Source organism: Lissotriton helveticus, chromosome 2_1 (genome assembly GCF_964261635.1).
Source record: "Lissotriton helveticus chromosome 2_1, aLisHel1.1, whole genome shotgun sequence".
Classification (NCBI taxonomy): domain Eukaryota; kingdom Metazoa; phylum Chordata; class Amphibia; order Caudata; family Salamandridae; genus Lissotriton; species Lissotriton helveticus.
This window is the reverse complement of record NC_136059.1, coordinates 706,195,368-706,222,539: the sequence shown is the minus strand read 5'-3', so window position 1 is coordinate 706,222,539 and position 27,172 is coordinate 706,195,368. Positions and strand designations below refer to the sequence as shown.

At 44.0% G+C, this 27,172-nt stretch overlaps 1 protein-coding gene across 1 annotated transcript in view; it reads right to left on the bottom strand.

Annotated features, from left to right (window-relative positions):
• LOC144819477 (2'-5'-oligoadenylate synthase 1A-like) overlaps positions 1–27,172 on the bottom strand; it is a 371,508-nt gene that overhangs the window by 171,880 nt on the left and 172,456 nt on the right. The window contains exons 4-5 of the mRNA XM_078677346.1: positions 15,377–15,537; positions 8,391–8,515 (exon numbers count right to left, since the gene is read on the bottom strand). Coding sequence (XP_078533472.1) covers positions 8,391–8,515; positions 15,377–15,537 — 286 coding nt within the window. The remainder of the gene's footprint in view (positions 1–8,390; positions 8,516–15,376; positions 15,538–27,172) is intronic.

Here is a 27,172-nt window from a genome sequence, read left to right as displayed (position 1 = left end):
GCTGTGTCGTGGGATGTCCAGGATGAGTCGTGCGGAGGCGTTCTGGATGCGTTGGAGTCTTTTCTGAAGTTTGGTTGCGGTTCCGGCGTAGAGGGTGTTTCCGTAGTCCAGTCGGCTGGTGACGAGTGCCTGGGTGACCGTCTTCCTGGTTTCGGTGGGGATCCACCGGAAGATCTTTCGGAGCATACGCAGGGTGTTGAAGCACGACGACGAGACGGCGTTGACTTGTCTGGTCATCGAGAGGGAGGAGTCCAGGATGAAGCCCAGGTTAGTGCGTGGTCCGTTGGCTTGGGAGCGGTGCCCAGTGCAGGGGGCCACCAGGAGTCGTCCCATGCGGAGGGCGATGATCCCAGGATGAGGACTTCCGTCTTGTCTGAGTTCAGTTTCAGGCGGCTGTTCTTCATCCACTCGGCGACGTCTTTCATCCCTTCGTGTAGGCTGGTACTGGCGGTGGTGGGGTCGTTTGTGAGGGAGAGGATCAGCTGGGTGTCATCGGCGTAGGAGATGATGTTGAGGTTGTGTTGGCGTGCGATGGCTGCGAGGGGGCTCATGTAGACATTGAAGAGGGTGGGGCTGAGTGATGATCCTTGTGGTACGCCACAGATGACTTCGGTGGCCTCGGATCTGAACATGGGGAGGCGGACTCTCTGGGTTGTTCCGGTGAGGAACGAGATGATCCACTCTAATGCCTTCTCTTGGATTCCGATGTTGTTGAGGCGCTGTACTAGGGTGCGGTGGCAGACCGTGTTGAACGCTGCGGAGAGGTCCAGGAGGATGAGGGCAGCCGTTTACCCGTTGTCGAGCAGGGATCTGATGTCGTCTGTGGCTGTGATGAGGGCGGTCTCTGTGCTGAGTTTGGCTCGGAAGCCAGACTGCGACTGGTCGAGGGATCCGTTCGTCTCGAGGAAGGCGGCAAGCTGTATGTTGGCGGTCTTTTCGATGACCTTGGCAGGAAAAGGGAGGAGCGGGATGGGACGGTAGTTCTTGAGGTCGGTGGGGTACGCTGTTGGTTTCTTCAGGAGGGCGCTGAGCTCGGCGTGCTTCCAGCTCTCCGGGAAGGTGGCGGTGTTGAAGGAGGCGTTGATGATGTCCCGGAGTTGGGGTGCGATTATGGAGTCGGCTTTGTTGAAGACATGGTGGGGGCAGGGGTCGGTTGGTGATCCGAAGTGGATGGTGTTCATCACGCGGGTGGTGTCTTCGGTGCTGATCGGGGTCCAGGCGCGGAGGGTGGTGGTGGGGGGCGTTGGCTTGGTGGTTGGGTGCGTGGTCTGTGCGCTGAAGCTGTTGTGTATGTCGGCGATCTTGCTGTGAAAGAACGAGGCAAGTGAGTCGCAGAGGTCTTGCGAGGGAGTTATGTCGTTGTTTCCGGCGCTGGGGTTGGAGAGCTCTTTGACGATGCTGAAGAGTTCCTTGCTGTTGTGGGCGTTGTTGTCCAGTCATTCCTTGTATGCTGTCTTCTTGGTGGTGCGGATCAGCTGGTGGTGTTTGCGGGTGGCGTGCTTGAGGGCAGTCATGTTGTCTGTGGTCTGGTTGTTGCTCCAGGCTTTCTCGAGGGTACGGCAGTTCTTCTTGGAGTTCTTGAGTTCGTCTGTGAACCAGGAGGTTTTCTTGCTGCCGGGTCTGCTGGGAGGGGTCTTCAGTGGTGCGAGGTTGTCTGCGCAGATGGTGATCCAACGTGTGAGGTTGCTGGCTGCTTCGTTGGGGTCCGTTGTGCTGGCGGGAGGGTTCTGGCTGAGGGAGGTGGTGAGCTGGTCGGCGGTGATCTTGTTCCAGCTCCTGCAAGGACCCTTTTGCGGGTGGTGGTGGGTCATAGTTCTTCTGAAGCTGAAGTGGATGCAGCTGTGGTCCGTCCAATGAAGTACGGTGGAGTGGCTGAAGAAGATGTGCTTGCTGGAGGAGAAGACGGGGTCGAGCGTGTGGCCGGTGTAGTGGGTGGGGGTGTTCACCAGTTGCTTGAGTCCGAGGTTGGCGAGGTTTACTAGCAGGGTGATGGTGTTGGTGTCGTTGTTGTTCTCCAGGTGGAAGTTGAAGTCCCCTAGGAGGATGTAGTCAGCGGAGGGGAGGGCGTGCGGGCTGATGAAGTCTGCGATTTCTTCGCTGAACCGTGTGCGTGGTCCCGGGGGTCTGTAGATGAGGGTGCCTCTGAGGGTCGTCTTGGGGTCGGTGTGTATCTGGAATTGGAGGTGTTTGGCGGCAGTGAGGGTGTCGTCGGAGTTGGTCGTGATGCGGATGGTGTTCTTGTGTACGATGGCGATGCCTCCTCCGATCTGTTTGACGCGGTCCCTCCTGGTGATCTTGTACCCGTCCGGGATGGCGATGGCGATGTCAGGCGCTGAGGAAGCATTCATCCAGGTTTCTGTGAGGAAGGCGACGTCCGGTGATGTGGTGTCGAGCAAGTTCCAGAGTTCGACGGCGGAGCGGGTGTTTAGCAAGATGCACTTGAGGTGGTTGCTGCTGGTTTTTGGCTTGTCGGGTGCGGAACAGGTCCGGAGGCAGGTGAACTTGCAGGCTTGGCAGGTGAAGGTTCCGTGGGTGCGTTTCGGGGTGGCTCGGTAGCAGGCGGAGTTCCAGTCGGCGTTGAGTGAGTGGAGGGTGGCGGCGTCGTAGGACCGTCGGGAGGGTTGGTGGTGATGTGGACCAGGGGTCCTGGCGCTGGGCGCGGTCCAGGCACGGACGGGCGCAGACGGCCTTGCCTTTGCGCACAATCGACGTGCCTGCTGCGCGTGACCGCTGCGCGTGCGCACGGGCTCCATATAAGGCCAAGTGGGAGGGAGGAGCAGCTGGGAGGCGGGAGCGGGGCGGCCAACGGGGACACAGAAATGAAAGGGGGCGGGGCCGCAAGGGAGCAGCGGCGGGAAGCGGGGAGTGGAGGGGGGGTCACAACAGGGGAAAAATACCGGCAGAATCGCAGAGAGCACTACGAGTCCAACACTACTGTGAAACAGGGATGAAGGCACAGATGGGGGAGGTAAAACGGAGTACAATGAAGGCACAGAAGGGGGAAATGCAAATGAAATACAATGAGGCACAGATGGGAAAAATACTAACGAAACACAATGAGGCACAGATGGGGGAAATACAAATGAAATACAGTAAGGCACAGATGGGGGAAGTACAAATGAATACAATGAGGCACAGATGGGGGAAATACAAACGAGATACAGTGAGGCACAGATGGGGGCAGCGGCGGAAGGGAGAGCGAGCAGCAGCGAGGGGATGCCTACAGCTGGAGGTCCGTGCGGCGTGGGGGTGTCCTGAGGTCGGGACACCCTCAACCCCTAAGTTTTGTCTGATTGGCTGGATGCAGAACAATTAGAGACCTCTTCCTGGGTGATACATTTAAGTCCTTTGATCAGTGCAAAGAAGAGTTCCAACTCCCGAAAGGTGCCAAACTACAATACATATAGCTCCGTCATTGGGTGCACACATCCTCTGCAACAGGCCGCCACCCGAGCGCTCACCCCTTTTGAACGCTTAATGTGCTCCTTTCATGACTCTAATATCCCGCTAATATCCCGGACTTAGCATGTTTTGCAACACCCCTCATTTGTTGCCCTTCATCCATATCAGCATCAATGGCAATCGGCCGCCCCTTCTGAAATCACCCCCGCCAATGGACCCGCCTGTGGTGAGCTATTCCGAAAGTCTATTGCTGCATCTCCCAACGGGAAACTGCATACAAGATTATGACTCATTGGTATTATACCCCCCCTTAGACTGCACAATATGTTTCCCGCTACCTCCCTTCTGTGTTGGAGGTGTTCAAATTCCCCGGGTGACTTTCTACATATCTGGTGGACTTGTCCGCACTTGACCCTATACTGGAAAGAGGTCCTAGATCATATCAAAATGGTGCTTGGTTTCCCCTTGTCTGAAACTCCAGCTACAGTACTCTTGGGCCTTAAACCTGACAATCTGCGTGCACTAACCCGCAGTGATTGGCATATCACCCTCCACATGCTAGACGCTGCTAAACAACTTATTCCCTATACTGGAAGAAAGCAGGAACTCCTCCAATTAATGTTTGGTTCACGCGTTTGTGGCATACTGTGAATATGGAATTACTTACCTGCGCTTGCATCTCGCGACACTCACTTCACCAAACTATGGCAGCCGCTAGTCACCTACCTCTGTAAAATGGAGCATGCCCGTCTCTTACCTCCGAAACTTTGGCCCTGCACTTCTTTGATGATGCTGTGTATCCTCCAGGTCTTGAGGGATCCTCTGCACATTCTGACTGTACCCTCCTCTCCATTTGCCCCCACCCCCCTCCGTCTTGGTGTCCTTCTTTTCGTCCTCCTTTTTTCTCTTCAAGATCTCCTGTTCTCTATCTTTCCTTTGTTTCTCTTTTCATGTATATCTTTTTATTTGCATTTACTTTGATTTAGTTCTATTCATTCTTTTGGATTAAAGGCTCCTCTTATTTGAGATTTGAGGCTCTGTCTAATTACCACTCGGCCGGCCCATCTTGGGTTGTAGGCGACTTGCTATGTAACCTTTACATCGACTAAATTCACCTGCGTTATGCTTATTTAAACTACGCAGCCGGCCCTCTAGAGGGTTGTAGACGACACGCTGTGTACGTGTGGAAAATTCTTCTGGTTTCTTCTTGTAAATAAAAAATTGTTATAAGTGAAAAAAAGAAGGGTTTTTGCTATTGAGTCTATATATGGAAGGCATGGTTTGTTAGTTAAGAGTCTTTCTATGAATGTTAGAAGTTCATGCATTTTTTTAGTTTGTTTGGAGCCTTTTGGTTTGATTGGGGTAGGGATTGTTCAAGTCTTAGCTCCTGGTATCTGTTATATTTTTGTGAATTGGTAGAATGTAGGGTGGTTTCTTCCTAGTGTCTCTTGGAAGGAATTGTACCAAACTTCCACTGCATTATTTGTCTTGGCTTCTTGAGACATGGTACTGTCATAGAAATTTCACCATGAAATGTGATACTTGGATTAGCATTTGTTGCCTGATCAGTGCAAGTGATGAACCAAAAGTATCCTCAAAACAATCCGTTCGTGGAGCTAGTGGCATTCATCTTCCATGAGTTACATTGAGTAAAATTAGTAAATTGTTACTCGCAACATAAATAATTTTTGTAAGATGATTTTGTTTGTCATATAGTGCAAATGGAGTCTGTGTTATGTGTAATTAGTAAGTGTTGGAGTATGTCTATATCTGTATTTATTTTAGGTCCTACTGATGTTTCTCAGATTATTCTGTGTGTTTTGACAATTCATCATTTTTGGGGTGGTTTTGGCAATGACTATTTATTGTTCAGGAGCATTTGGTATAATTTTATTATGTATCGTTCCGGTCGCCTCTTGAGAGCTTATAATGCCCTCTTTTAGGTCCTGTAAAGTATTTCTGACTTCTAGTTCAGTAATATTAGGGGGTGGCAAATTTCTTTAATGCCTTTAATTTCATTTTTAGTCGTAGCCCTGCCATAGCATGCATTTGAATAACATTTGGTGCATTTCCTTATGTATTTTGACTGTTTCTGCTCTCCTTCTATATCTATACCCTCTATGAATTAATAAGAGCTTCCCTTTCAGGGCTTTAATGCATTTTGCTTTTTTACAGCACTTTATCTACGGGTTATAGAGTTTAGAAAACCTATATATATTTGTTAAGAAAAAAAGAAGTTATACTAATTTTAACTATTTTACATTTCAGATGGACATTTTAACTTATGTTCTGCACATTGTTTTTTCTTAGCTGTAGTTGTAGAACTTTGCTTTTCAGATCTGTTTTGGCATTGTTTTCTTTTGTTGGAGTCTGTGTAGAAGAGAATTATGTTAAGCTGTGTCGGTTTATTTTCTAAGCAAACATTAGATGGAGGTTTGTTTGTTTTATTGTATAATTTATTAAAGTGTTGTTTTTATGTCAGTGTTACATTTGTGCTTTGGTTGCTATACTTACTTTCGAGATAGTCTTTTTTCAATTTTGAGAGATTTTTTGTGTGTGTGTATTTTCTTAGCGTTTTTGTGTTTTTCCTACTTGTAGATGTTGTACCTGTTATCAGGAGAAATAAACATGTAGCATAGTTCTTATTGTTTGGTATATCAAAATACTGTAGGTTAATTATTCTTTTTTTAGCTTTCATTGATTGTTAAGATTACTTTGTAGTCTTTAGTGGTTTGTTGAAGGGCTGTAATGTTCTTTTGTATCTTTGCAATTAGGCAAAGTGATGCTGTCTTGCTCTACTTCTTTTTAAAAAAGCATGTTGTTGTGTGTTTTTGTGGCCTTTTTAGACTTTTTGTTAACTGGAAAACCATTCCTATTTGTTAACTGTATTTTATTTTAAATTTGATTGGAGACTATTTTGAATTTTTTGTTGCACATTTTATGATAAATGCTAATTAGAGTTTTCACTATTTGTTTTAATGTACATTCATTTTATTGTGAGTTATTTTGTATGTATACATTTAATATAATATTGTGTGTTTTATTTAGAAATATGATGATTTTCCAGTGTTCAATATTTTGTTATGAATGATTTTTGTTATGTTTCATTAGTTTTAATGTGTGGTTGATATTTGTTATTTCTGTATATGATATTTGTTTTCTTGATATTTCTGTTTACACTGTTTAAGTATAGGATCACACTATTTATGTTTTTGATATTTTATATTGGAAAATACCAAACTTTCTAACAGTTTCTTTGTGGATCCACCATGACTGGATTTCAAATGTATTACTGCAATGCTCTGTACCTTGGCATAAATAAATCTCTGCCGCATCACTTCCAAATTCTCTACACTCAAGAAGCTGGAATGGTGGTATCTATCATTAAAGTCTGTTTAGCTTACTCCATCTTCAATGACTTATGCAGCTCCCATGACATGTTAGAATATCGTGCAAGGAGCTCTGACTAGAGTATCTTTTCCTTTATTGGCAATCCTCTGGTTTCTCCAGTCTCAACTGATTGGCTAGGTGTCCAAGTCTGTTCCTTTGCTTCTTAAATTCTGGCACACTGAAAGTACCTGTTATTCAAAAAATCCCCGCTTGGTGGTTGTTCCTCTCAGGGACTCTTGACTACTCTTTGAAGTCATCTCTGACTGACTTGGAGAAACCTCTGCTTCTTTTTTTCAGAAAAAATGGTAAGCATCACCAATTAATTAACATTCTCCATTACAGCTGCAAATGAAGTACTCATCTTGGTCCTTGTCTCAGCTATTTTGTATAGTAATTGATTCCCTTTTATAGCCACAAGAGACCCTATGGGTGAATTTGCACACCATTTCGACCACATAACATCATATTTCTGGGACAACACTTTGCAAGGAAGGATAGCACAATTGTCAACCTCATTAGACTTTTATGTTTTTACATATCCAGAAAGCTGATTTTATTTTAGTTAAATCATCGATAAACGTAGAAAGATTTGCTTGGATTTGAGCAAACATAATTGTAATTCAATTCTGATAGCATAGGAAGCACATATGGTGCAAAATATATTTTGTCTAAACCTTAAGGAGGTCATTAGGATGGCGGACAGACTTTCATCTGTCTGCCATCCAATCATATTTGGGACCGCCTGCCTACAAGGCGGCAGTCCCATAGGGCAAATTAGGATGCAACCACCACCGTAGTGGTAGCATTGCCCATGTTTTGAATGCGCTCTGCAGCACCTGCCACAAGACAAAACAGACACCCCACACATATCCCTGCACTGCATAGCAGGCACCATGTGGTGCCTACCACATGTAGGGATATGTAGGGGGGCACCATAGGTTCCCCCAGGTCCTTTGTCCCTGGCAAGGGGATAAAGGCTGCCCGTTATGGGCTCCCAAATCAGTTTCCGCCTGCTGTTTTGCTGCAGTTTGACTGCCGCAGAACAATTGGCAGAAAGGGATATTGTAATCTCTACGGCAGTGCCTGACAGGCACCACCTCCAGTCAGGGAATACAGGGAGTTCAGACAAGCGGGCAGATAAAGAACACCTGTCGGGACAGTGGCAGTCGGTGTTTGACACGTCTAAATGCCATAATAATCTGGTGGACGGAGATCACTGGTTAGATGGCCGAAGGACCGCCACTGACAGCCTGTCAGTGGTGCTCCTTCGGCCATCGTAATGAGGCCCTAAATCTCTACAAAAATGGTTTAAAGAGTTTAGGCCAATTTTTATTGTATAATTGCAAATGTTAGATAATTAGCCTACGTCTACTATAATTCAATGGGCTTATTCAGATTCATGGTTGCTTGTGAAAGAGCAGAGGACTCGAGTCAAGAGTAAGGAGGACAAGTCATAAGAAAATAATGTAAAGATCTTGAAAAAGCTGCATATACACAATATTGTTGCACACTCGATTTTCTGTAAAGCTGCTACATCTCTGATTTCTTATTCCTACTACGTAATATCTCTGGGTAAAAACTAAAGCGAAATTAAGTACCTTTGGAAGGGTGAAGTCCCAGTGCATCATAGCAAGGCATGACATCAAAGTGATGAATATGAGTATTTTTATAACAATTAAATTGGAATCTCAATGAAAAAGCTGTTCTCCTTTCCATCATAATCCTAAAAAGGAAAACATAATAAACAACATATGAGCATACCGTTCTGATGCATTCAACAATTACAACTCTGCACATTGTTAAACAGAGTGCATGAATGGTTTATTGTCACTATTCTTCATTTAGCAGGCTGTTGTACATGATTCAAGGCTACAATAATAGGAACACAAGAGTGTGTTAAATTTTTCATGAAGAATGGTCTTCCTTGGAGTCAGTTGTCATGTAATCGCCTGGGCAGGCATGTATTACAGAACTTTTTGAGGGTTGCAACAGACAGGTGCACCTGTTGTTTGTGCCCCTTGGTACTTTGGTATTACAGAAGAAGCTGCACACTTTTGGTACACATTTGGTGATAGGGATTGTGCAGTCAAAAGGTGTGTGCCGGAGTGTTCACTAGAGGATGTTACCTCATTTCCTTGGAGGTATAGCCCATGCAAATAAGAGATTGCTTTGCCTCTGCACCCATGCAGTATCAGATAATCAACTGCAACAAAGCTGTCAGGAAGTGCACAGATTGTGTACCATATAGAAGGACAATCCTTGTGACAGGGTTACAAGGGTCCCAAGGACCCCCAGGCATCCCTATGCTTTTGGTTATGGATGTCTTTCATTAACGGTCTAACTGTCATAATTCATGCCTGCTCTGCAGACAGCCATTTTTCAGTGTAATTGGGCTCACTGTCTTGGTCTTCGCGGAGTGCACCAAGTTAAGGTGAGCCATGGCACCAACCGAAAACAATTCACCCTATGTGTAATATGATCTGCAGGCTCCATTTGCAAGACCCGAATACATTTTTCCTAATGAAATACTATAAGAATCATAAAGAGCCCTCCTGCCACATCCACACACAATCTCCTTCAAAAGATCATCATTAATCTCATAATGTGGGTCTTAATATTTATTTGCTATTGTTGGACTTGTTCCCCTTTCAACATAGTTAGCCCAACCTGTCTCAGGCCAAAACTTTAAAATCTCTCTTCGTCAGTACGAATCGAGGTCTGCACCCCCTTCTATAGAAAAGAAAATAATAACATTTTGGTGAAAGCAGGCTGTTGAACATCTGTGCCGATTTGCATTATTACATCACTCATGACATGGTCAGTGGCATCACTGATTAATTACATCATCCATAGAAGCCCTGACACACCCACTCACACTCCTAGAGCTAACTGTAATTACACCCCAGTAATGCACTGTAGGACCTCACATATTGCATCACTCATGACATGGTCAGTGACATCATTCATGACATCATCCATAGAAGCACTGACACACCCACTCACTCTCCTATACCAGGAGTGAGTGGGTGTGTCGGGGCTTCTATGGATGATGTAATATGTGAGGTCATAAGTAGTGCATTATGGGGGTGTAAGTTATAGTTAGCTCAGGTAACTATAACTGCTCAATTTCACTGGTTTTGTACAAGTGAAATGTGAACCTAACTATAACGTCACTGTAACCATTGTTTTTTTCCATACATTTCTAAGCTTTTTTTAATTCATTTTCCTAATTATAACGTCCCTGTAACCTTTGGTATATTCAGTGAATTTCTAAGGTTTTTTTTTATAACAATTTTTATTAAAAGTGAGAGCACAGAGTCATCATTGCAATATCAATTACATTTCAAGTTCAGTGAAACACAGTGCATCAATATTCACATACTACATAAATTAAGCAGTTGTAGGTTACTGTTCCGGTCTTGTCCGCATCGCCATATCTTCTGTCAGTGACGTACAAATATCTCCCCCAAAGGTATTCCATCTCCCCCATTTTCTTTCCCATTTCTTGGGGCAACCCTGCAGTTTGTAGACCTCCTTCTCCGCTATCATGCATCTATCCATCTCCGCCACCCATCCGATCATCAAAGACCGTTTATTGGATCCCCAATGCATTGCTATAGCCCTTTTCACTAGTAGGTACCCCAATGCCACCCATTGTTGCTCGATTTCCGTCAGGTCGGTGGCTTCCCAGATATTCAAAATTCCCAACCGTGGCGACAGTTGGAGCTACTTACCCAAGGTGTACCTCATTTTTTTGGTTGCATTGTTCCACAGAGGACGTATCTCTGGACAGTCCCACAAGACATGGAAAAAGATGCTATCTTGGCCACATCGTCTAAGGCATAGTGCATCCACACGGCTGCCTATTTTGGCCAGGAGCACCCCGGAGAGGTAGGACCTGTATAGGATTTTTAGTTGTATGAGGCGGAAGCAATGGTTCATCGCCGTTTCCCGGGGGGACATTAATGCTGTCTGTCAGTCGTCGTCTTCTATTGGCCCTATGTCCGTCTGCCAGTGGTCCCGTAGAGTCTGAAAGGAGTCAGGTAAGTTGTTACAGAGTTTACGATATGTGCAGGAGACAGCCTTCATCAACAGCGGTTCTGAAAGCAGGCGGTCCTCCAAAGGGGAGAAGTCTGGTAAGGAGGCTATGTCTGGAATATTTGTGAGAAGTGCATGTCTGATCTGTAACTATCGAAAAACTTTGCCTGGTGTGAGAGCATGTTTGGTTTGCAACTCTTTGAAGGTTAGAAGTTTGCCCCTGTATATTAGGTCTCCTATGTTAGTTATACCAATGGTGTCCCATTTATCGAACCCTGTGTGGTCGCAGAGCAATCCCAGCCACTGAGAGGACCAGATTGGTGTGGCTTTTGTGAGTTTATCCGCCCATCCCAGGCACTTGGTGGCCTGATGCCAAAGGGCTACCATTTGTGACATAGGTCCCAAGTAACGGCCCCTTCGGACCTTGCTATAGAGAGCGCCTAGATAACTTTCTCGCCCAGTCTGATAGTGTTCTAGGTGAAAGGCCGGATTGGATGGGGAGCCATGAATCCAATGGTTAGTTGCTACTAGTTGTGAGGCCCAATAATGTAGATGCAAGTCTGGAAGGGCAATCGCCCCATCGTACCACCCCTTTGTCAGTTTCTGGAGGGCAATGCGAGGCGCCCTCCCATCCCATAACAGGGTGCAGATCTCTCCTTCAATGGTAATAAAATAAGTGTCAGCAAAGTGGGAATGGACAGTTTTGGAGCATGTACAAAAATCTAGGGAGTGCAAGCATTTAAAATAGGGCTGCCCTTTCCAGTAGGGACAAGGGCAGCGATCTCCAGTGTTTAACATCGTCCTGTAGCCTTCGGAGGGGGCCGAAGAGATTTTGATCATAAAATGCTTTGGGGTAGGGAGTGATATAGATTCCTAAGTATTTGAAACCGCCAGTGGCCACTTCAATTGCATAACCATGCAGCAGTTTAGGTGGGGGACCATGTAAGACGTATAATACAGATTTGGACCAATTGAAGGTGTAACCCGCATATTTGCTAAAGTTAGTGATGACGTTGAAAAAGGCTGTTAATAGAGGCCCGTGGGGATGCCAAGTATATTAGAATATCGGCACCTATAACGATATTTTGTCTTTCTTATCTTCACTCCATCGCAGTCCACGTATCGAAATATCACGCCTTATCCAGTGTGCTAGTGGCTCAAGAGTCAACGCGAATAGTAGGGGGGACAGGGGACAACTCTGTGTGGTCCCTTTCTGTAGAAATTGCTAAGTTTTTTTATTCTATTTCCTAACTATAACCTTTGAAAATGAGTGTGTGAGTGAGTGTAACAGTGTCTCAGTGGGTGTGTGACTGGGTGTGAGAGTGTCTGAGTTGGTCTGGGTGTACCTGCATACGTGTTTAAAGGGTGTGTGACTGGGTGCATGACTGACTGGGTCTGTGAATGAGTGCATGAGTGTCTGAGTGAGTGTATTATTTTGTCTGTGAGTGGGTGCAGGAGCCGATGAGTGAGTCTGTGAGTGGGTGTTGCAGTCTGCGAGTGGTTTTGTGATTGGATGAATGTGCGTCTAAGTAGGTCTGTAGGTTAGTGCATGAGTGTCTGAGTGGGTCTGTGAGTAGATGTGTGCGCCTCTGAGAGGCTCTGTGACTGGGTGTGTGAGTTTCAGAGTGGGTCTGGGAGTCAGTGAATGAGTCTCTGGGTAGCTCTGTAAGTGTATGAGAGAGTATGAGTAAGTGGGTGAATGAGTGCCTGACTAGATCTGTGAGTGGGTGTATGCTTTTCTGTTCAACTGTGAATGGGTGGAGGAGTGTCTGAATGGGTCGTTGAGTAGCAGTGGGAGTACATGAGTAATTATCTACCTTTTTTCTGCTCGTTTCTGGCCTTTATTCTGCCTCTTCCTGCTAATTTCTGACCTCTATTTTGCCTCTTTCTGCTTGTTTTTTACCTTTATTTTGCCCCATTCTGCTAGTTTCTGACCTTTACTATGCCTCTGTCTGCTAACTGCTGGCCTTTATTTTGCCCCTTTCTGCTTGTTACTGATCTCTTTGTGACCTTTATCTTGCCTCTTTCCGCTCGTTGCTGACCTCTATTTGGCCTCTTTCTGCTCGTTTCTGACCTCAATTTTGCCTCTTTCTGCTCATTTCTCAGCTTTATTTTGCTCTTTGTGCTCGTTTTCCACCTTTATTTTTCCTCTTTCTGCTTTTTTGTCACCTTTATCTCTGAGGACCCCCATAAACAAATTAGCCCCGTGGAGGTGGTGCTCCTTGGGGCAGAAGGGGTTCAAACCTCCCCATTTATTTCCAATTAGCCCATGCAACCCCCCCTTAACATTTCATTTAAGACTGTGTGCAACTGTCCCACCCGGGGGCTACATAATAGAGAAGCGCAGAAGCCTGCGAAATGTATTCTTAAAATGTCAGCAGGAGCCTTGGATCAAGCGTGGTTCCCGCAGGGTCCCCCAAGAGGCCTAGGAGGTCAGGGTATTCCTACCCTGCCTCCTCCTCTATTTTCACATATTTTTGAGGGGACTCAGGTGAAGCAGAATCCCAAGATGGCTACCAACACTTCCTGGTTTGAAGTGTTGGCATCTTTGAGCACAGGAACTGTCGGATTCTCAAAGGTTCTGTGTCCCTATATATATATGTACAAATTTGGATTTCTTTTAGTAACTCAACACCTACTGAACTGATTCACACCAAGTCAGAAGAAAACACCTCTCTGGACCAACAGCTACGATTCTGCCAATTGTGGTGTAATTCCATTCAGCGATTCGGGTTGTCGCTGTGTCTAAAATCACCATGGGAAATTGCATGATGAAAACGTGTTTTGGGACCCCCCTTTTTCTCTGCCCCCACTCGACAGATCACCCCAAGACTTTCAAGCCCAGTAGCTGAAGTGAGTGTCATACTAGTTTCAAAACTTTTGCGAGGATTCATAAAATGGCGCCTAAGTTATTGGCAAAACAAAAACGCTCTCACTATGGAAACTGGGTCGTAACTATAACTACCAACTGGTGACCGCCAGTAGAAAATATATATATATATTTATGTATTTTTTCCACAAAATGAGCAACTTTTCAAAGGCTGTTCATATCCAGTGATTCATAAACGGCATAAGTGCCTTCTCTGCCACTTACTGTTATATTTTATTATTGTTTTTAAATTTGGGGTTTGTCTTTTTAGTGGCTGAGGTACATCTTTGTATGGTTGTTGGAATACTTCTGCTATTTTGAAGAAACTTACAAAAAAAACTACAATATGATAATTTTGCCATGCTACCTCTTCCTATTTAGGTCTATTTTCTTGCACCTTTGCAATAGTTTTGTTTAAAGAGTTGAAAGCAGTTGACAGAAAATGATATGGCAATGTAAGAAACCCAAATGTGCTTCAAGGTATCTTCAACTATCACGTAATGGGGGGGGGGGGGTGTTGGCACTTCAATCATTAGGGAGCTATTGCTTAGTGGCTTTTATGTTTAGACTGTTTGAGTTTCTTGGGACAGGCACCTGCGAACTTGTCAGGTTATTTCCAGAGTATTTGACCTTTTCTTTTTGGTACTGCTTACTTTTAGCACACTTGGTTTAAGACTCTCTTATGTTATCATACGGTGTGGCAGGATATCCAGTCAGTATGGCACATACCACGGTTTCATTGGTACACCTCGCTGGGAAAAAAAATCCTTGCCTCCCCCGGCTGCGGCAAGACACCTATTGTATGTGCTGCTGTGAGGGGATCTGCGGTCCATTGGCCATCTTTACAGCGATGGTAATCTTCTAATCTTCGCGCTTTTTTCAGATATCAGTAGCAACAATCTACTTCCTAAAGTAAGCTTATTTATTTTGCTAATTACAACTAAGAGAATTTCTCTCACACCCTCCTTCACCCCCCAATGAAATCAAAATGAGCCATAATACATTCCTACAAAGCTTCGTCATCATATCCAGACATGGGTATATTCACACTTTCTACCAGATTCCTTGGGGCTAGCAAAATGTGATTAATACATTTGGTGCCATGTTGGTCAGATGGTCGCCTAGGTTACATTGTAAAGTTTCCATAGCTGATCTGCATGAGCAAATCTGATTTTTGAACTGCCTTGAATATAATGTATCTATATGAAGGCACCAGCTGTTACATCTGATTGTGGGGTTGTGATAGAATTTCTAATGACGCAGTGCTACTCCCTGCACCAGTTGTGATTTCTGGTGCTATACCGACCCATGTGCTGTGCTAGAGCTGATATATTTAGTGATGCATGTGCATCATACATCACTTGAGATGTGGCTCATTTACAAAGATTGTGCTCTCAATTTGTGTTTTTATTGCCCAACCAGCAACACCAATGTCATGTTTTGCTCGGTACACATTCATTATTAACAGTTTCAAAGGGTATGCTGTCATGGTTGTGGTTCCTGCCTACTGTTGAGCATATTTGCAGCATCACCAATTTATTTTCAATTTATGCTTAAAAACACACATTCCAGATGGTGGTATTCACAGAGAAGCCATGTGATTGGATGGCATGTATAATTTATATTCATCATTACCAATACATATCTTATTTTGCCATGCCAAACTAAAATCCTGACCTGTTGGTCAATGAAGATCTCTTCAGCCTTTTTTCCAGTTCTTTCAAGACTTCAGTCAGATTCCTTTTGCAGTCCTCCAGACTCCCAAATGCATCACTAAACAGCACCAGATCAATATCCGACCAGTCTTGGGTATCTGTTCCTTTGACATAAGAGCCTCCCTGAGCAATAATAGTTTATTGTGAAATTGTTAAAACGTAAACATGCAAATCAATAGACACCATCAAAACAACAAAGATTGGCAAAGGCAATAGATCGGTCATTTATTGCCAGCTTTCTGTCAAATCTTGTTTTGTTATGGTTTTTGCAAACCTTTACTGTTTGCGAAAATGCCAGGCCTCATGTATTTAAAAATTAAATGCTACAGGCAAAAAAGTATTTGGGTCTAAAATATACACATTACCGTTGTACTCTCTGGCATTGAAGAGAACTACTTAAAACGCCAATCATTCTGACATTGGCTGCAAGCCTCTCGCCTTAAAGACAGAAAGAGAGAGAGAAAGAGGGCAAGAAAGAAAAGAGAGAAAAAAAATGAATGAAAGAGAGGGCAAGAAGAAAGAAAGAGGGCAAAAAAGAAAGAAAGGGCAAGAAAGGGCAAGAAAGAGTGCAAGAAAAAAGGCCAGAAAAAAGACGGTAAGAAAGAAAGAGCAAGCAGGCAAGAAAGAAATGGAGCAAAAAAGATGGTAAGTAGGGAGGCAGTAAGGAAACCAAGAAGGAAAGAAGCAAGAAAAGGTAAGAAAGAGCAATGAAATGAGAAGGAAAGAAAGAGAATGGAAGGAAGCAAAAGAAGGAATAAAAGAAGGTAAGAATGAAAGAAGGCAATGATGAAAGAAAGCAAATGTAGGAAAGAGAAGGACAAAAAGAGAGAAGGAATGAAAGAGAGAAGGAAAGAGAGAATGAAAGGAAAAAGAATGAATGGAAAGAGAGAAGGAAATTAAAGTTAGAACAAAAGGAAAGAAGGAAGGAAGTGAAGAGGAGAAATGGAAAGAAAAAGACCCATGTGCAGTGCTCCAGCAGAAAGGAAGGGAAGAGGAGGAAATTAAGGACGGAGAAGGAAAAGAAAGAAAGAGAAGGAAAGGAAAGGTACGATAAAAAGAGAAAGAAAAGAAAGAAGGGAGGAAGGAAAGAGAAGGAAAGAAAGAAAGAGAGAAGTAATGACAAAACCAATAATTTAAAAAGGCAAGAAAGAAAGTTAAAAAGCGAAAGAAAGAGAAGCAAAAAAGAAGGAAAAAGAAAGATGATCAGAACGAATGAAAGAGAAATGAAGATAAGGGAAGAAAGAAAGACGGAAGGAATGAATTAAGGATAGAAAGATGTCGAAAGAGAATATCATATACAAAAAATACAGAACAGGATTGAATGGACACAATCTAGTACATTGTGAAATAGCAGCAGCCAGAAAAGGAAAACACTCCAAAAGGGATTTACAACAGAATTGGCAGGATGTTGGATCTGGGATGTGCATCGGAAGTGTCCTGCTATCACATCAGGCTCTAAACATAAAGACAACACTAAAGTAATTATAAATTAAAAGCAAAAACACTGGCTCTCAAGGGAAGTAGCTAGTGTACGGATGTGCTCCTTTTGAGAGAGCAAAATGCAGTCACTCAAAGTGAAGTTAACAGTGGCTTATGTAGGTAGGCTGAGTCACTGCCACATTCTATATGCAATAGTGGGCGGAAGCAAAATGTGAGTAACACAATGCCAGACACACAATGAATGATGAGAGGTAGCAGAAAACACATGTATGTGTGCTTGTCTTGAGTATGTTCTCTCAACTAAAAAATAAATTGACTGAAAATATAGGAAAGACATTCAAGTCAGCTTCTCCTCTAGATCCCGCCCCTATTGACATCTTACTGAAAGAAGGTGATATCATTTCTCAGCTCTGACCAATTTATTTAACCTCTCCTTTGAAAAAGGTCAGGTACCCGATCGGTGGAAACACGCAATCATCAATCCACTGCTGAAAAAAACCCTTCTTAGATCCCAATAAGACAGAGAACTATAGACCTATCTCTTTGCTTCCAGGTGTAAGCGAAATTCTAGAGAAGTCAGTCAATAACAAGCTGGCCAACTTCCTGGAATCTCATGATTTGCTACATTCAACTCAAACAGGATGTAGAACAGGATACAAGACAGAAACAGCTCTTCTAGCAGCCACTGAAGATTGCAGGAGAATTTTGGACCAAGGGGGCTCAGCTGCATTCATCTTTTTAGATCTGAGCGCAGCCTTTAACACGGTTTCCTACCGGATACTGCAAAGCAGGCTGGAGATGTTATGAAATTAAAGGATAAAGTATTGAGCTAGCTGGTCTCCTGTCGGGAAAACAGAAGCTTTCAAGTCTTGGAGGGACAGTCTCTTTCAGAAGTACATCAGCTTAAGTGTAGAGTTCCTCAAGGCTCGTCCTTGATCCCTACTCTTTTCAATGTACAGATGCATCCTCTAGCTGATATCATCAATCTAGTAGGCTTTGCGGTGGTCTCATATGCCGACAACACAGATCGTCTGTTTCTCGTCCAATATTATACTTTCAATAAGTAGCAGTGGACGGCAAGAACGTGCCACATCACCCTCCAATCAACATCTATCCATACATCAAAGATCTGGCATTAGTATGCACTTTCTCAATCATTTATTGTCTAAAGGACAGTACGACCGAATCCTCCGTGCCCACTTGATTTAAAAAAAGTTGCAAAAAAAGGAAGGAAAGAGAAGTGGTCAGTCAATTCACTCAAAAGATAACATACCCCCACTGTTTAAGTGTATGTGTACTACAACAAATGTGTAGAGAAAAGAGAAAGGTTCTCACGAGTGCACCACCAGAGGAGCTACTAATAGGTTCTCACCAGCTTGCCCACGTTTTTGTCATAATGAAAACGAGTGTGATGTGCCCAGTGAAGGAAAAAAGTGTAGAAGAAAGAATCAAGACCCAGTCATAAAATGAGACTCAAGAAATCTCTATTAAAATTGGGCTAGACTCACACACAGACGAATAGACACAAAAAGTGGTGGAGGGCCTGAGGGGAAATGTTTTTATAGACCTTCTGGTCACCTCCCCCTCGGCTCAGTTCCGGAACCGAGGCAACGACGGAGAGTGCGTGGCCTCCTTTATCCTGAGCGGTTGCCAGGTGAGGCGAGGTTTTTCCTCCCTTCAATTTGGGAGAAGACACACCAATTCTCATGGAGAATTGGAAATGATCTGTAGATTTTCAATCACAGCACGATAAGTAAGTGTTGCAGTAGTGCATCATAGGTCCTGACGAAAGCCTATCAAGGCTGAAACATGTTGACCAGATAACACTCATGGTGAATAGCAATTCCTTGCATGCTATTATCACTCTGCTTTTAATCATACCACCTTGATGGACAGACTTAATAAAATTTTCTTATGACATCAAGATAGGTATTTTTAATCACTTGGATTATGTTTCTTTCCTTCCTCTTTTTCACAATCTTTGAGCACTGCAACTTTGCCCCTCTAGCATATACTCGGTCATCCACCTTGGTTGAGGGTTCAACCATTGGGTCCAAGAACTGCTAGCCTCAGGTTTGTCCTGAGGAAGGGCATATTGGACACAATTTTTTCAATGAAAAAAACCCAGATGACGAAGTTCCACTAATGAGTGGGCTGATGGGTACACTTTCCAGCTTAGGACTCTGTACCTTTTCTCCTGGTCTCTTCTGTACATATGTTTTTCTTTTGCATTAACCTTTTGGTTTTGTCTTCCATGTGGGACACTCTATAGGTTCCATCCAATTACTCTAGCTAATTCAGACTTCCGGTACCTTTCGTGTGTTTAATAGACTCACACACAACCTTGTCACTTTTATTCCGAATTGTGAGTCTGCACAAGGTTAAAAACACAGCACGTTGTAGACAAGCTCCAAACCCAACCCAGGTGGAACTACTGTTTGGAGTCCCTGGGGAGTGCGATAAAGTTGTAAGCAATGACAGTGCTATATGAAGGGACAGAAAGTATATGATATACATCCCTACGACTCAGTGGGAGCTGGTATGTGGGCCCATGGCTCCCGCAAGGGTGCCCAAAATGGCTACAACCTTAAATGGAGCAGACTGGTCCCGGATGATTTCCAGCATAAAATATTGAGTAAATGCATGAGTAGTTTCTCGATCTGCCTAGATGAACATGCAGAGAACCGTGATATATTAACACATTTTAATATCATCTCTAGTACAATTAAGGAAGCTTTATGGGTTGAAAGAAAAAATTCCCTAAAGTCCAATAGGAAATGGTTTGATAGGAATTGCACCAGAGCCTTAACAAAGCTCAGACATGCAATTCATAAAAGACCACGGGACGTAATCCTAATTAGAACTGCAAGGAAGAACTATAATTCAGTATTGAAGGATAGGAAGGCCTCGATAAAAAGAGAGGCTTGGGACAATCTATGCGCTGCCTCTAATTCAAAGGATCCGGCGGCTTTTTGGAGGGTTATTAATACCCCCCTTTTACATGAACAAAAAGCACGCATGGAAATTGCCATCACAGAAGATGAGTGGGTGGCTCATTTTTCCTCCCTTTATAGGGTTGTGGAACCCACCCCTGAAATAGGTCAGGATGTGGGGTTGCTAAATTTAGATACATCGAGAACTCTAATTGTAACCCTTCCTGAAGTTATAGCAAGCTTGAGGGCGACCAAGGGGGGCAAGGCAGCAGGACCAGACGGTATACCAGCCGACCTCTACAAGGCTAACACAGAGTTATGGGGGCCACTGTTGGTTCAGCTTTTTAATGCCGCTCTGGAAAATAGCCTAATTCCTACCTGGTTTACTTCGGTAATAGTCCCAATCTTCAAGAAAGGGGATAGGCTTAGTTGTACTTGCTATAGGCCAATTTCCTTATTGGACTCTTCTATAAAAATTTTGGGGAGAGTGATTTTAGCCAAATTGCAAAGCTGGGCTGAGGATAACGGGGTTTTAAGTGATTTCCAATTTGGGTTTCAAAAAGGTTTAGGGACCATAGAGCAAGGTTTGAACTTATTCACCTTGCAACAGAAGTATATAAAGGTTAAAAAACAACGTCTATACCTCACCTTTGTCGATTTAACATCAGCCTTCGACTGTGTGTCACACACTAGATTATGGTCAATCATGGCCGAACTGGGGGTAGACAATGCCATTATATGCTTCTTGAGAGAGCTCTATTCCGGGGCCACTGCTTGTGTTAGATACGGGAACAATGGCGAATGCAGCCGACAATTTGGGATTGGTCGGGGTGTGCGCCAAGGGTGCGTCCTAGCCCCCTTCCTATTTTTATTATATATAAATGGAATGGAGAAACACCTCGTGCGGGAGGGCAGAGACATGCCTATGGTGAGAGGTAGGCCTGTCCCTGCACTGATGTACGCCGATGATGCGGTTCTGATGGCACGCACCCCAGTGGCCTTACAAACTCTGGTTACAGCTTTTAACACTTTTATGCTTGGTTTGGATTTGAAAATTAACTGTTCTAAAACATTATCCATGTACTGTGGGTCTAGAACAAACAAGCACCTGAAGCCAATCTTTGTAAACTCCAACCCCTTAGAAAGGACCCCTACTTTCCCGTATTTGGGGATTCTGTTCCATGAAAGTGGCTCATGGACTACAGCAATCCATGCTAGATCTTTGTTATTTTCTAAGACCATTATGGCCCTAAAATGCTTTATGAAAAAATTAGGTAAAAAACCCATAAAGGAGATTTTAACTGTTTACAATGCGACCTGTATATCTGTTGTAACCTATGGTGCAGGATTATGGGGGTATTCAAATACTAGTGCAATTCAGATCATGGAAAATAAGTTTTTATGCCACATTCTGTCCGTACCCCAAAGTACCGCAACGATGATATGCCATGCTGAATTGGGTACACCTTATGTTACCGATATTATTAAAATTCAGCCAGTCCTTCTTTGGCATAGGGTCTGGACAAATGATGAATGTGTTGTCAATCGGGCTATTTTAGAGGACATCATGGTATTGGACAATATCTGTGATTTTAAATGGATAGGCTATGTTAGAAACTTTCTTGAAAAAATATGTTGCCTCCAATATTTCGAGGACCCACAATCAATGGAACATATCTCTAGAAGAGATTTGAAAAATCTGTGTATGGTGTACCTCAGGGAAAATAGACTTATTGAAGAGGCAAGAAAAAAGACTGTTTCCGTCCACCAGGGGACTCTATGTGGTGAAAAATTGCAGCCATATCTTTCATTGCACATGTCCAATCATGAACGTTACCTTTTGACTCGTTTTAGATTGAGTATTGTTTTTAGGACATTATCGTTCCCCGTGATGAATTGCTGGTCGAAGAATTTATGTCTTTGTCCATGTGATGATGTATCCCAACAATCCGATATACATATTTTATTTTTTTGTAAATTTTATACCCTTCCACGAAAGAAACTTATCATCCCTATCCTCAAGGATTTAAATGTATATAGATGTCGCCTAGCGTTTACAGAGTGCCAGAAAATGGAAACTGTTTTTATGGTTGCCTCAATTGCAGAATTTTTAAAATTAGTTTTTAAATGTCGTAAATTAATTTATATAGATTGATTGTTTTTTGTATATATGAACTTAATTTTGCTGTTTTCCTTTTCTTTTTGTGATTTTAAAAATAAGCATACTCGACCTCTTGTAAATTGTACCTTTCATGCTACTTTCATGGTTATTTTGTTTTTAACCGAATAAAGTAATTTTGAATCTTGAAGTCACTCTTTTTGTTGTTAGATGTCCAGGGAGGTGTTTTATGACCTTTGTTGCCCTGATAAAACTGCGGCTAATATGTAACTGGGAATGAAACATGTAGGCCATCCTTGAAGTGGTCCACAACATTAAAATGTGTGCAATACTGCACATCACTCACACACTAGCAGAGTATGCCTAATCGAACCACAGCAATCGCCATTTTGGAAAGCGTCTCACTTTTTGGAATAACAGTCTTCATGAGCCACATAACTCATTAAAAGAAGGTATCGTTCTGAGCATCTTCATTTCAGTGATTTCAGACAAATCGTTGTCTAGGATGAGGCACCTGCAGCCCCAGAACATGAGGCCTGATAGAGCTCACTATAGAATAATTCATCATTGACTTTGGTTGACTTTGTTCTTTATCCTGGTTTTCAGTCACTGCTGAAGACTCCTGTGCCCCTTATTGCATTACCTTTTGCCATCCCTGTTATATTCCACGATAACAATATTTGCTGACCAGTTTTTCTGAGTCTCTTCTGCTGGGTGCCTCAAAATGATCTGTCTTCTTCAAGAACATCAACTGGGGTGGCACCTGCTACTCATGACATCCCCTTTAGAGCATCCTGGCTCAATTCTTGCATCACCCATTCGGAGGAGTCATGAAGGCAGCAAAATAAGGAGAAAGAAAATATTGCTCCAAATGCCCTGTTTACTCTGTAATTCTCACTCCTTACCACCCCGACTCACAGTAGCATAAAGAAAGGTTGTAAGGGTTTACGAATGGGCAACAAGTTAAAGCTTTTGATTTCATCAGCAGTCAGTGTGTGTTGTCACTTCCGCAACTGTGGCGTTTTGTTGAATTGACATCCATGTCAGTGGTGTAGTCTAGATGTCATGTACCATAATGTAAGCAAATAAAATGAACCCCCATGCTGGTATTAAAATGCCTATATCATTGGTGTGCTATGGGCCCTTCAAACCTCTGCACCCTGACTCCGTTGTATTTGCTGCATTAACCTTAGCTGTGTCTCAGCTTACATATTTCTAAATTCGTTATTCTATACAGCTTTCCTTTTTCTTCAGCCTAGTCTCCTCTCATTTCCTTCCTCCTTTTCACTCATCCCTAACCTTTTCCTTGTTCTCTCTCTTTTTCTCTGTCTTCCTTAATACGGACCCTTTTTTAACAGGGTGTATGGGGCAAGCAGCAATGAGCTTGGCTGGACTGGACACGCAACAACGTAGGAGGAGAGTGTAGATAGGGCAATCAACAATGTGGGAGGGGGAGATAGTCAGTCTCTCTGTCTGTCAGTCAGTCAGTCTCTCTGTCAGTCAGTCCCTCTCTCTCAGTATCTCTCTCTCAGTCAGTCTCTCTCGCAGTCAGTTTCTCTCTCTGTCAGGCTCTCTCTCAGCCAGCCTCTCTCTCAGTCAGCCTCTCTCTCAGTCAGCCTCTCTCTCAGTCAGCCTCTCTCTCAGCCAGCCTCTCTCTCAGCCAGCCTCTCTCAGCCAGCCTCTCTCTCAGTCAGCTTCTCTCTCAGTCAGTCTTTCTCTTAGTCAGTCTCCCTCTCTGGCAGTCTCCCTCTCTGGCAGTCTCCCTCTCTGTCAGTCTCCCTCTCTGTCAGTCTCCCTCTCTGTCAGTCTCCCTCTCTGTCAGTCTCCCTCTCTGTCAGTGTCTCTCTCTGTCAGTGTCTCTCTCTGTCAGTGTCTCTCTCTCTGTGTCAGTTAGTCTCTCAGTCTCTCTCAGTCAGACAGTCAGTCTCCCTCTCAGTCAGTCTCTCTGTCAATCAGTCTCTCTGTCAGTCTCTCTCTCTCTGTCAGTCTCTCTCTGTCAGTCAGTCTCTCTCTCTTTCTCTGTCAGTCAGTCTATCTCTCTGTCTGACTGCCTCTGTCAGTCAGTCTGTCTGTCTCCCTCTGTCAGTCAGTCCCTATGTCAGTCAGTCTCTCTCTCAGTCAGTCTCTCTCTCAGTCAGTCAGTCTCTCTCTCTCTCTCTCTCAGTCTCTCTCTGTCAGTCAGTCTCTCTGTCAGTCAGTCTCTCTCTCTGTCTCTGTGTCAGTCAGTCAGTCTGTCTCCCTCTGTCAGTCAGTCAGTCTGTCTCCCTCTGTCAGTCAGTCTCCCTCTGTCAGTCAGTCTCTCTCTGTCAGGCAGTCTCTCTCTGTCAGTCAATCTCTCTCTCTCTGTCAGGCAGTCTCTCTCTCAGTCAGTCTCTCTCTCTCTCTCTCTCTCTCTCTCTCTGTCAGTCAGTCTCTCTTTCTCTGTCAGTCAGTATCTCTCTCTCCCTCAGTCAGTCAGTCTCTCCCTCAGTCAGTCAGTCTCTCTCTCTCTGTCAGTCAGCCTCTCTGTCAGCCAGTCTCTCTGTCAGTCAGTCTCCCTGTCAGTCAGCCTGTCAGTCAGTCTGTCTGTCAGTCAGTCTCTCTCTCTCAGTTTCTCTATGTCAGTCAGTCTCTCTTTCTCGGTCTGGCTCTCTGTCAGTCAGTCTGTCTCCCTCTGTCAGTCAGTGTCTCTGTCAGTCAGTATTTATCTCTGTCAGTCAATCTCTCTCTCTGTCAGTCAGTCTCTTTCTCTCTCAGTCACAGTCAGTGTCTCTCTCAGTCAGTCTCTTTCTGTCAGTCAGTCTCTCTCTCTTTCTCTCTCTCTCTCTCTCTCTCTCAGTCAGTCAGTCTCTCATTGTCAGTCAGTCTCTCTTTCTCTGTCACTCAGTCTCTCTCTCAGTCAGTCAGTCTCTCTCTCAGTCAGTCAGTCTCTCTCTGTCAGCCAGTCTCTCCCTGTCAGCCAGTCTCTCTCTCTTTCTCTGTCATTCAGCCTCTCTCTCTCTGTCTGTCAGTCAGTCTCTCTCTCAGCCAGTCTCTCCGTCAGTCAGCCTCTGTCAGTCAGTCTCTCTGTCAGTCAGCCTCTCTCTCTGTCAGTCAGTCTCTCTCTCTTTCAGTCAGTCTGTCTGTCTCATTCTGTCAGTCATTCCCTCTGTAAGTCAGTCCCTTTGTCAGTCAGTCTCTCTCTCAGTCAGTTTCTCATTGTCAGCCTCTCTGTTAGTCAATTGTACAGAACAGAGGACCCTAGTGATTAAGGATCAAGCGAATAATAGACATATACTGAATAGTATATATGACCTCTGTCCAGCCGGACAGGTATTTATTTTTCAATTTTTCTGTTATATTTATGAATATAGCACTTATACAAAAGTGGGCACAGCCTGTGACCCACAGAGGACAAGACAAAACAGGTGACAAAACAATTATGTAAAAACGCACAAAAGCGGTCTGTACTATTATTCACTTTTACAGACTAGGATTCATTCATAGCAACCCATTGTTTTACACAATTCGTAAGTTCAAACAAACATATGGTGCAGTAGAGTCGACGACGTTTCGATGCAGTTAGAGAATACATGCATCATCATCAGGACAAAAAGTAATATGTCGTGTTTGTCTTTAGAGTTATTTTTCAAGTTACATTACCCCTATGGCAATTTACATAACGTTGAAACCACATTTAGAAAGGGAGAAAAGATGGGGGAAAAAACATAAACAAAAGAATATTCATTAAAACTTGACTAGGCATGTATACATTTTCAATTCAAAGAACCTACAGTGGAATTCTTAGTGCTGTGGTGAGGTAGTGCGGAGTAATGACTGGTTGTGGCACATGCTTGTGACCATACAACAAAGAGACCGTGACAGTGTCCAGTGTATTCCGGGATTTGAAAAAGCGGCGCAGTGAAAATAAAAGTGTAAGTTTCAACTTCGGCGCGTTAAGTTCTGGTGCATGCAAATAGCAGCGTATTTAAATGTTTCCTGACGGACTGCGCAGTGAGGATGGCAAGTGTTTTTAACATGCAGCGCAGTGTATTGAACTAAATTCAGGGTTAACGATAGGCGGTGAAGGTGACCATTTGAATCCCCATTGGAGTCAGAGTATCTATTGAAAGGCGGTCTATAGTTTCTTAATTTACCTCATGGAAGCATAATTTCGTTATTGTAATCCAGGGGGAATCAATACAGAAATGCATCTGTGGAGAATCGTAAAATACCCGTTAGGTTAAGTCCGCGTTAAAGGCGCGAGTAGTGCGCAAGGAAAGCAAACCTGCATACTCACAACAGCATCGCCCATAGGAGGAATAATGCGGGAAACTACGGGTGAGAATTACTGAAATTAGTCGAAGATATTACGGGCAGAGAGGGGCGGCTGATTACCAATCCGGAACTTACTTAGAATGGTGGATTGATGCTCGTTCTAGCGGCGGTCCAATAATCCATAATAAAAATCCTAGGGAGGAAAGGGGTGTACATGAGCTAGACGGTCGGGGCCAGCCTTGGCTGGAATGTGGAGATTGCTGGAGCGATACTCACAATTCAGTTGTGCATGATAGCCGGGCGGTGGGGTTCTGGCGGTGATCGCTGCCGGGAAGAGGGAGGGAACTGGTAGTTATAGTCAAGGAAGGACTTGACGCGGAAGTGCAGTGGCTAAGGCGGCCATCTTACAGTGGTGAATGTGAAACAACCCAAGTGTGGTGGAGTGCTCAGTGAACTATTCAGGGGATATCATAATCTACAATCTGTGAACTGGGGTAATCCATCAATAAGGCGTTTATTGCGAGATGTTTCGTAGCAGTGGAGTTCTGTTGATGGTCACAGCTGGGCAGGGGGAGGCGACCTACATAGTTAGAGAGGCATTAAAACGCGGAAGTACAATGGCAGCGGCGGCCATCTTAGAGCGATCAATTGTGAAACAACCTAAGTGAAGTGAAGTGCTCAGTGACCAATTCAGGGCATTTCATAATATACATTCTAGAAGTAGAACATATTTAAACAAATAACTGTTCATTAGGGAAGCTGCACAGAATTGCTTCATAGCAGGGAGGTCCAATCCTCAACTCTGTTGAGTCCCTTTCGTATACTGTCTGTTCTCAGGATCCAATGCAACTCTTCTTTGTTTAAAATTTGCGAAATGTCTGCTCCTCTTGGAGGGGCCTTGACCTGTGTGATTACAGTCCACGTAAAGTCATTCTCTGAGTGCCCTTTGTCCATAAAGTGTTCTACCAATGGTGCATTTGCAGTTTGACATCGGATTCGGCTTCTATGTTGTCCCATCAGCAGCTTGATC